This window comes from Ammospiza nelsoni, chromosome 2 (assembly GCF_027579445.1).
Source record: "Ammospiza nelsoni isolate bAmmNel1 chromosome 2, bAmmNel1.pri, whole genome shotgun sequence".
NCBI lineage: Eukaryota > Metazoa > Chordata > Aves > Passeriformes > Passerellidae > Ammospiza > Ammospiza nelsoni.
Genome location: NC_080634.1, coordinates 104,619,867 through 104,630,361, shown reverse-complemented (window position 1 = coordinate 104,630,361; position 10,495 = coordinate 104,619,867). Strand labels below are relative to the sequence as shown.

The following is a 10,495-nucleotide window of genomic DNA, read 5'->3' as shown; positions in this document are numbered from 1 at the left end:
GGCGCAGCGGCCGGAGCGCAGCGCACGAGCCCGCGCAGCCCCGGCCCCGCCGCTGGTCCCGCCCGGAGCCGCCGCCGAGCCCGAACCGCCGCCCCCGCCCGGAGCCCCTCCCGCCGCCCCTCCCGCAGCCCCTCCGCGGCGGAGCGTTCGGCGCCATGCCCAAGAATAAAGGTGAGTCGCCCTTTTCCTCCGCCGGGCCCGCGGCGGCGCGGCCGGGGCCGGGCGCGGTCTGGCAGGGCAGGCCCGGGCGCCCCTCACGTGGGCGCCGCCGGAGCCCGGAGCCCGCGGTCGGAGGGGCCCTCGCGGCAGCCCGGCGGGTCCCGGGCCGGTCCCGCCTGCCGGGCGCGCTCCGGAGGCCGCTGAGGCCCGGCCGGGAGCGGGAGGCCCTGCCCGCGGCTCGCTTGTCAAGAGCGGCCCTGCCGGGAAGGCGGCCGGGCCCCTCCGTGCCCTCGCTGGGCAGCTGCTGCCGCTTCCCTTCTTTCGTACTCCGGAAAGAAACGCAGAAACCGTGATGAAAGGGAGCAGCAGATTTTAACAGCGGGGCGAGTATGGGCTGCTCTTATGCTCTTCGTGAAGAGCATCTAATCCTGTTGCCACGTGTGTGCCTTTTAAAAGGGGTTGCTTCACTCGGAGGGTAAGCTTCCTCTTGAGTATTTCAGGGATTTCAGCAGCACAGTAACTGAAGTTATCCATCTGCTCTTGAAGATTACGTGCATCAGGCTATCCCACCGCTATTTCTGAGGTATTTGGTAGCAGGGATCACAGAAACTGAAAATGGCCATCTTGTGAAAATCATTTTGAAGGCTGCTGTCACTCTAGAGCAACCAGGACAGCTTAAACAGTGGAGGGTCTAATGTTTAATTACTTTGTTACCACCCAGATAAAAATTTAGACTTAAAAGTAAGCAAAAAATCTAGATCTGGGTGGGATATTTAAAATTGACATATAGAGTACAAGCATAAAAATCTCCATAAGTCTGGCTTTTTTCACTCGTATCTAGAGACAGTAACACCTGCTTTTTCTTCTCCCACTTAATTTAGGCAAAGGAGGTAAAAACAGGCGACGAGGTAAGAATGAGAATGAATCAGAAAAAAGAGAACTGGTCTTCAAAGAAGATGGGCAAGGTGAGTTTTTAACTGTAGTGTGGCAATGTCATTGTTTTCAGTCACATACTGTAAGTGACAGAATAGAGAGAGGTATTCTTATTGGGGTTATATTTGAATTCCAAATGGCATATTGAATGTAAGAGAAAGACAGTAGGGGGAGGGGAATTTCCAATATCTTCACTGGTTAAGAATGACATTTTCCTCTTCTTGACCTTAGTGCATGCTCTGTGTAAAACAGCACTTAAACATTTCCTAGAAACCTCTTGATAGCTTTGTGTGAGGGTCTATGAGCAGCTGGCTTAGCATAAGTGGTTCAGTTTTGCCAGTAATTGTCCCTGGGATGCACAGTCCCACTTTCTGTTCTGTATGGACTCTAACATCTCTTGGACCCTTCACTGAGCTCCCCAAACCGATGGCAGAGCAGCTCATCTCACTGTTCTGTCCCCTGATGGTCTGCTTCACTTGGCTCCTGGGCTGAAGTCTGGCAGTTTTTAAAGCAGGAGCAGCAAGTGGGATGCTGTGTGGTGAAGTGAGGCACAGGAGAGTTCATGGGGGATGACTGGATTCCCATCTGCCCTGCCTTTGGTGACAGTGAGCTCACCTCCCTTTCAGCTCGCCCTGCCTTGTGTGTCACACTCTGGTGGTTGCTTACATAATGTGAGTGCTTTCCTAGTAACCAGTTAATCAGTGTGTTTGTTAGAAGTATGGGAAGGGTACTGATTTAAATCACTGTAGAAGTGCCACTGAACAAATTTCTGGTGTTTTGTGTTGGTTGTAAGCAGAAAAGGAGTTTATTTTTATGTACGTCTGAAGCTTAAGATCCTTTACATCTCCCAAGCAAAATCTATTTAATGAAACATTATTCTCAGTTATGAACAGTCTCCTGGTTCATTGCACTGTCCAATTTGTGTGAAGTTCTCCAGTATGTGATTTTTTGCAGCTTGGTAAGGGAGATGAAATGCAAGGTGAAGAGATGAGGGTGGGGTTAGAGAGGTGCCTCACAGACCTCAACTGAGGTCTGCTGTTTGCCTTGCAGACAGTGTCTGATAAGGGTTCTCTCCTTTCAAGGACAGAGGGTGGTGTCCCAGAGCCTCTGCAAGAGGGATTCAGAGTCTCAGAGGGTGCTGTACAGGGCATGCAGCTTTCTCTGCCTCGGTGACAGCACTGAGGTGTTGTCCCTTAAGACAGGTGCTGTGATGTTGTCATGTACTTTCATACTCTGAGTGAGTGTGACTCAGTAGCTCTGAGACTTTCTGTAGCAAGCATTTGAGAGGGAACCAAAGGGTGGATGCAACCAAGAAGGAGCAGTAGTTGAAAATGTTAACATCAACAGTGATACAAAACTGTGATACATTCAGCAGCCTGTGTGGGTGCTTGAAGCTGCTGTCGGCAGTTCATGTTTGATAAAATATTACAGCAGATTTGGGTTACAGTGGAAAAGTTATTGGTTGTATCTTGAAGTTGGGTTTGTTCAGAAGTTTTGCTCTGTGGCACTTTGGGACATGACTTGGTGGACTAACTGCTGGATTAATGGCTGTACTTGCTGATCCTACAGATCTTTTCCAGCCTAAATGATTCTGTGTTTCTATATGTTACCCTCTCTTTCAGAATATGCCCAGGTGATCAAGATGTTAGGCAATGGAAGACTGGAGGCATTATGTTTTGATGGTGTGAAGAGGTTATGTCACATTAGAGGGAAGCTAAGAAAAAAGGTAATTCTGAAGCATTGCTATAGGAAACAGTGATGTTATGCATCACATGTAATTGTAAAAATTTGCATATGCAGCTTGTTACAAAAACAAATATTTCTACTGCACTTAATATTTTAAGCTACTTTTTTTTTATAGTAAACTGGTCTGTCCTCCTGCTTCCATTGCTGGCAGAAGAGTAGGCAGTCTCTGGCTCTTGGGTGAAGCTCACAGTTGAAGGGGTGCCTTTCCATGCACATTTCTCAGGGGAAGGTTTTTGGCTGCTTATGAAATACAAGCTTTTCATACTCTAGAAAATTATACATATATAAAATACTAAAAATCTCCCTAATTGCAGATGGGGAGCTTGGTGACTATTTAGAAAATACACCTCCAATTCCATTGTTTCATTGTCCACTTCATCAGTTCCCAAAATATTTCTGTTGGAAGCTAGTGTGCAAAGATTTGTACCTTCAGGGATAAGTGTTTGCATTCTTAACTTTGCCCTCTTCAGATGGTGTCCCCTCTGGCCCTTGTTAGGTGTTACCTGTTCCTGTCCTCTGCTGGTGTATGGTAAGGAGGCGGTCCCTCAGTCTGTTTCCAGTGGAAGCAGACATTCACTGTCTTCATTCTGGATTGTTCCATTTTTTGGACAGACCTGAGTGCATGTGTCTTGGGATCAGTGTAAGCAGTGCTATAGTTGCCTGCAAGAAACTGTTGAAGGTAGTGGAGAATGTGCATAAATAAACACTAAGTGCTGCAGAATTAATTTCTTGCACAAAAAGCACCACTTTGCTATTCCTTACATTTAAAAGAAAGGAAATTCCAACTGAAATTAGTTCAGTCTCCAAAAAAAATCAAGCAGATGTGAACCCACATAGAACCACCCTGTGCATTTAAAAGAATATCCTCTTATGCAGATTTCTGGTTAACATAGTTTCTAGAAATAACTCAGTACATTTTCTTGTGCTCTTCACTGTTCTTGTCCATCACCGCCTTCATCTAGTTTTTCTTTAATTTGTGCCATTGAGGAGCTCAGTTCACAGAGTTCATGACTGGTGCCTTGATGCATTCCTTCTGTTTTCTCAGATGTTAAGGCTTAGGAAACACCCTGTTGGATAGAAGCTCTTCAGAGAACTTTGATTACCCTGTAATAGCTCCATAACATGTAAAAATGACTATGAGTATTTATGACCTTGGATTTGCTGTTAAAACATTAAATTGGATATTTCTGGCATTCTGGTTAGAAAATGAAGGTAGTGGCTGTAGTGAATTGTTTGTCTCTCTGTAAATCTAAGTGTGCAGTTTGGTTCTTGTGTTATACAGCAGAAGTTGAATTTTTGTAACACTTATTTTCTCCTTCAGGTCTGGATAAATACATCTGATATTATATTGATTGGCTTAAGAGACTACCAGGTAAAAATCCAGTATAATATGCCACTATAAGGAGTATCTTACAAGTATCTTTATTTACTGTTAAATTACAGCAGGTGTTGTGAGGAAATTCCTGTCTAACTTTGCATTTGTATTTAGTTATGCTAAATCATGATTTTTAGTTTCCTTGTACTACAGAAAGATTGTAATGAGTAGACAAATTCTGGTTTGACTTGTTCTTCTAAATTGCACCCTGAGACTTTGTGAGTGAAGGTACTTATTGTCATCAAGCTTGACCTGTTTTTTTTCCAGATGTAGCTGTTTGGTGCTTGCATCCTATGGTGCAAAAGGAGATGGAGTCAAGTACCAAACATGTTATTGTGATAATTAGAATTGTTGGTAATCAGAATTTTGATGTTTAGGCTTTTCCCTAAAGAGGGAAATTAATCACTAATTAATTTGTAATAAAATTTCCAAAAATGGAGTGGTGTAACTTTACATAATATAAACAGTAGTGGGAAACAATTATCAGGTTTTCATTAGGTGAATGCCTTTCATGAATGTTTGTGTTGTCAGCAGTTGTTGAAGATAGGTTCTGCTTCTGAAATGTGCATTAGGTTTATAAAACATTTAAGATACTGTCACTTACTGTATATAATAAAGTACTTAAAACTAGGAATTTTTTGGATTTGACTTCGCCAAGGGAAATATAAGTTGAATATTAGGAAGAAGTTTTTACAGAAAGAGTGATAGAGTACTGGAATGGCCTGTCCAGGGAGGTGGCAGAGTCACCATCCCTGGATGTGTTAAAACAAAACTGGATGTGGCACTTGGTGCCATGGTTTGGTTGAGGTGTTAGGGCTGGGTTGGACTCCATGAGTCTCTTAAAGGTCTCTTCCAACCCAGTCATTCTGTGATTCCTGATTGACCTCAACACCTCACTATGTGTGTTGTCTGAAGAAAGGTTAAGTTCAAAGGCATGAAACTGAGCTTGTCAAGTTATTGAATACTCAGCATTTCTCATTGGTCTCAAACTCTCTTTTGTCTTGTTGCCCAAGGAAGTTGTGGATGTCCCATCCCTGGCAGTGTTCAATGCCAGATTGAGTGCCCTGGTCTAGTGGAAGGTGTCCCTGCCCATGGCAGGGGGTTGGAAGTAGATGATATTTAAGGTCCCTTCCAATCCAAACCATTCAGTGGATTTATAAATTACTTATAATTGGAGATAATTAAGTTATCATTCAGAAGAAATGAAAATACTCCAATGTGTTTACTTCACATTTAAGGGAACTGGAGGGGAAGGAAGAAAAAGATGTTCTTCTGTAAATATTATAGGTGTTAATCCACTGTAAATAATATAGTTGTTATAAATAATGCAGTCTGCTGAGGTTAATAGTTTTATTTTTCCTTCATAGATGACTAATCCATTCTTATAAATTCTTATTTAGGATAACAAGGCTGATGTTATTCTAAAATACAATGCAGATGAAGCCAGAAGCCTGAAAGCATATGGGGAGCTTCCAGAACATGGTAAGAATCTTTTCACTTCACATTGGAAGTTCATGTTGGATAAGAATACTCAGTCTATCTTGGCACAGTGTGAGTGCACTCCTTAACTTCTCCAAATTCCTTCATAGCTAAAATCAATGAAACAGACACATTTGGTCCTGGAGATGATGATGAAATCCAGTTTGATGATATTGGAGATGATGATGAAGATATTGATGATGTAAGTAGTAAATGTGTATTTTTATCATATGCTTGAAGCTCTCATCTTTGGCATTAAGCTGTTGTTGTTAGTTCTACAGCAGGGAGTACATGGATGTTCAGGATAGCCTTGCTTCTCAGGGACTGCCTCAGGAATTGCTGTGGTGCATTCATGTGCCAGCTTTCTGTCCTCTCTCCTGTCCTACAGTCATTCCTGTGCTGGCCTCTAAACACATTAAACATTTGGTGTCACACTGCTAAAACACACGTGGGGAGCAGTCTGAAGGTGCCTAAAAGAGAATCAGTCATTTGACACCCCCCAGTTCCTCTAGGTTTAACAGCCTTGCTGTCCCACCAGAACTGCAGCAATAATTAAGGAATTTGGTTTTTAAAAATAAAGGTTTTAAATCTCCATTTTTCTTTACATAAAAACTCCAAAAAGCTGCATCCTAGTAGTTTTTCCAAAGTTAACCATAATCTTGACTGTCACAGTCACTTGTGTTACTGCTTACCACTGCACTGGAGTAATTGGTCATGTACACTCTGAAATTATAGTAGTAAAATTGTTATGATTCAAATTTTATAGTAAATTGCAGAAGTGGTATCTGCTGTTCAATGTTTTCTAAGTTGATGCACTTTAATTTGCAGCTGAGAGATGAATGTGTGCAGGGTCAGCTGGCTGAGAGGATAAGTAGTAACTTACTGAGCCAGTGAGTTAACTTAATTGGATAGACTGCTCTAAGAATACTATTATGCTTTAATTCTTCATCTTTTTAGTCCTCTCTCTGAGTTGATAATATGACTAATTCTTTTTAAATGCTTCTATTATTCTGACTTTTTTGAGGTTATCAATATATGATTAATTAGATCAAGTATTATAAAAATATCAAAATGCTGAAGAATTTTTCTTCAGACTTTTGAAAATTTCACATTGGGCCTGTCAGTGATTGAGCTTACTGAAGATTTAGCTCATTGAAGCTAGAAAAACTAGTACTGCATGCTTTTAATAATGAGGCTATTGTAAGACATCAAAGAGATAAGTAGCTGTAGGAAAAATTTACAAACTAATGGATCTGTGTATGGGGTTAAGTGAGAAGCTATGATTGTTTTTAAGCTTTTGTCAGCTCTTCAATAAAATATTAATATCATGCTTTAAGAAGGTAAAAGATGTAAAGAAAACATGTGAGTAACCTCTGTGAGGATCACCATCATATATCTGGAATGAAGTGCAGTTTCCAAGGTCATTGTTAACAGGAGGAACTTGGTGGATCCTTTCCTTTGTGTTTTGTATCAGAAGGATGATTAGAAAGTCACTACTTAGGGAAGTGACTCTCAAATTTGGTTTTATTTTCATTTGTGAGAATCATGGGCTAATGGATGGCTGTTCCAGTGATGTATAATTTTATTGCAGGTACTGTGGTTATGCAGAATTGCTCACCTGCATGACCATAGCATTGTCACAGGGGCTGGTGGGGACAAAAGCAGGGAGCAATTGTTCATGTGTGAAGAAAACAGGGGATGAGCTGAGACAAAATAGGACTGTGCTAAGTTCAGGAAGTCTCCTGTTGAACTGTAAAAATAACTTTAAAGAAGTTATTGATGAAATATACACTTGGATGAAATACATGCTGTGGTGTTTTTGCTTTTCAGATCTAATTTGGAACAGAGGTTTACATTCCAGCTTTTTTCCTCCAAGGATTGTTCTACATTGATACTTCGATTATTTCTTGGGTGATGTCCCTTACTTTTAAGAAGACTGAAAATTCTCAGTAAAGAGTGTAGTTTGTTACATCAAAAGGATTTATTTTCAATGTTTGTTTTAAAGTATTTATATTTCTTTAGAAATGGATAATGCTGGATTATCACAAAGGTTCAATGACATGCCACAAATATTTTGTCTCTTCACCAATTAGAGCTTTTATCTCTGGATGTAAGTGAGATACAGTGACATGGGCTGTAAAAGACTGCATTTTTCCCTCTTCTGCTTTCATCACTACAATTCCAGTTAAACTTGTATTTTGAAATAAAAATTGTTTACCCTGTAATTATCATGGATTTTGATTAAAGGCAAATTACCCAGTTCAGATTAGTATCAAATCATACTATGCAGTGTCTGTCCTTATACCCTTGCCTTGATGTTAACTTTAAAAAAGATTTTGATAATATAAGAGGAAGGCAGAAATCTGCATTTAAGCTCACAATGCATGATGAATCTGCTTTTCGTGTCTAGTAGCATGCTGCTATTTTTATACTGATTTTGATAATTAAAAACACTCATTATTTCCAAGATGTCAATTTTCCATGGTGGAGGGAGGGATGGGAGAGGAGTAAAGATGAACAGTGAGCAGCATCTCAAATTTGCAATTTTTTGGAGGCTGCAGTGGCTGAGCTGCAGCTGCAGATGATGAACATTGGGTGGCACCCGACTGAACAGGGAGACACAAATGCAAAGCCTTCACAGTGGGGTTTGTACTGAAAAATGCATAAAATAGGTTTTCCCCAAAGTAAATGCTTAACATTCTTGATATGTTAAACATGTAGAATATTTTTACATTATACAAAAGGTTATGTTAAGAGTAGAGTTTTATTTTAATCTGAAATTCCATACATTGTAAGGTGCAACATAAAAGCTTATGTGAACTTTGAGTAACAATATAAATAAGAAAATAAGTTTGTGTCAAAAGTAGAAAGAATCTTCTCATCCAGAATAAATCAATGAAACAGACTGCTGGAAAGATTCTTGTCCACCTTCAGACTGGAGGAGTCAGTTGAGAAACTGAATAAAGACTAACATCATCATGCAAATATTATTTTGTGGTAGCCTTAGTGTCTTTGTCTTTAATAATGTATTTAACGACTCTGAAACAGGTTAATGAAAAAATTCCTTTTGTGCCATAAAGATCTGATTCTTGACACTTGTATTCCTTATACAGTCTTTTTGGTATGATGTAAAGTGACTACCCCAATAGATAAAAACAAAATGGCTTTAAATACAGAGTGGCCTCTTTGCTTTATATGTATTTTAAGGAGATTTAAACATCCAGAGCTTTTGTAAAAATGTCTTCTCTTATTCTTTCATTATGGTGTCTATTTTCCTTACATGGATCAGGTACCCTGCTCTAGGAAGAACATTTCCTTAGTATTAAGTAATTATTTCATGGATTTTAACTATTTGTTGTAAAAACTTGGTAAGTATTGAGGGAAAGATACTACCAGTACAGCATTCTTACTTAACTGATCTTAAATGTATGAATTTACTGTCTTTGTATGTCTGTAAGGTTCAATTGTGAAGGAACATAGATGGTGTAATGTTTCATAATAAGGCTTATAAATCACTCCTAAGTTCATTGGTTTCCTCATTGTATTCAGCAGGCTAAGCAGCTCTGAAAATGGTTAAAAGCTCTCAAAGTTCTTGAGGTGTGTGCTTTCAGTTGTACTAGCAGGAAGGTTAGTGATTAAACTGCAGAAAACATGTACTGAAGATTCAGGTACTGTGGGAACTGTACTTTGCAACCTGATATTCTGGATGTGAAATGTAAATGCATGGTCAGTGCTGAGGGGAAGCAGGTACACACTGCTGCTTTGGGGAGCCTGCAGTTCCCAGTGTAACACAGACTGCAGCTCTGGGTCAGAGATGGAGCCACTCTGTCAGAATCGGTTCTGGTTTGTCCTGAGGTTCCTTCCAGTCTTCATTGCTCCCACATTCATGTCTGGCTTTACCTAAACCGCACATTTTAAGGAAATTTCTTATTTAACTATTAATTCTTCTTAGTGCACCAGCTAAACACCCTTAGGTTTCTACTCATAAACTGGGCTGTATTGCCTTTGTGAGGACCCTTGGTCACCTTGTTTCTGTCCTCTGCTAAAGCTCCCTTCACAGTCTAATCTAGGCAGCTTGATATCATCCCTATTGCCTTTTTTCCCTTTGGGGCTGGAAAAACAGCTTGCACAAGAAGCTGGCTTTCCCATGTCTCTGTTCAGAGCACAGTGGTAGAACAGCAGCTGTCAGCTAGAGCATTGCAAGGTTGCTGACTCCAAAGCTGTGAAAGGCCTTCCATCTGTAAAATATTTCCTAGATAAATTTTTAGTTATTCTTGTGTGAGAATTACAGCTGGCTTTTTCCCTAGAGTGCAGAATTGAAAGCAGGGATACAAAAATTATTCTCCCACAGCTAAAATACAAACTTTGTGTTCTCTGTTTCCCACTTCAAGGTTTTCTCTGTGAGATTAACATTTTGAAAAATTACTTTTGTCCATTGTTCCAAATCTTATCTCTTCACCTTACAATAGGGGCAACTGTACATTTGCTAGGAGAGCCCTAATGCTGTTCCACCCTAATCCTCAGATACAATCCAGACACAGCAGCTGAAAAAAGTATGAGAAAAAGCTCTTGTTCCCTTCTCAAGAGGAGGAGCTGCTAACCATGGCTGCTGAGCTCTGTGCCATTTATTTGTTACTGCTGATAGGTGGTGTCATGGCTGTGCCCTGCATGTGCCAGCATGCAGGTCTGAGGTACTGTGTGCTAGTGCCATGCACGTAATGTGATACGGGCCATAAATCTCCTGTATATGGTACCATATTATACACACACTCCTAAATCAGTGTACACACAGAACCTGCAGAG

The 10,495-nt window shown here is 40.6% G+C and overlaps 1 protein-coding gene across 1 annotated transcript; it reads left to right on the top strand.

Annotated features, from left to right (window-relative positions):
• On the top strand, nucleotides 1-8,863 carry EIF1AX (eukaryotic translation initiation factor 1A X-linked). Its single transcript, XM_059465830.1, has 7 exons — nucleotides 1-171; nucleotides 1,041-1,124; nucleotides 2,715-2,818; nucleotides 4,160-4,210; nucleotides 5,614-5,695; nucleotides 5,803-5,894; nucleotides 7,523-8,863. Exons 1-7 carry the CDS (start codon nucleotides 156-158, stop codon nucleotides 7,526-7,528), a joined length of 435 nt encoding a protein of 144 aa, XP_059321813.1. The 5' UTR covers nucleotides 1-155; the 3' UTR covers nucleotides 7,529-8,863.
• The last annotated feature ends 1,632 nt before the right edge of the window (nucleotides 8,864-10,495 follow it).

What these genes read in the sequence shown, in the direction of transcription:
- EIF1AX (XM_059465830.1), top strand. An exon ending in CTTCAAAGAAGATGGGCAAG is followed by an intron (nt 1,125 to 2,714) that starts GTGAGTTTTTAA and finishes CCTCTCTTTCAG; the next exon opens with AATATGCCCAGGTGATCAAG. An exon ending in TGGGGAGCTTCCAGAACATG is followed by an intron (nt 5,696 to 5,802) that starts GTAAGAATCTTT and finishes ATTCCTTCATAG; the next exon opens with CTAAAATCAATGAAACAGAC.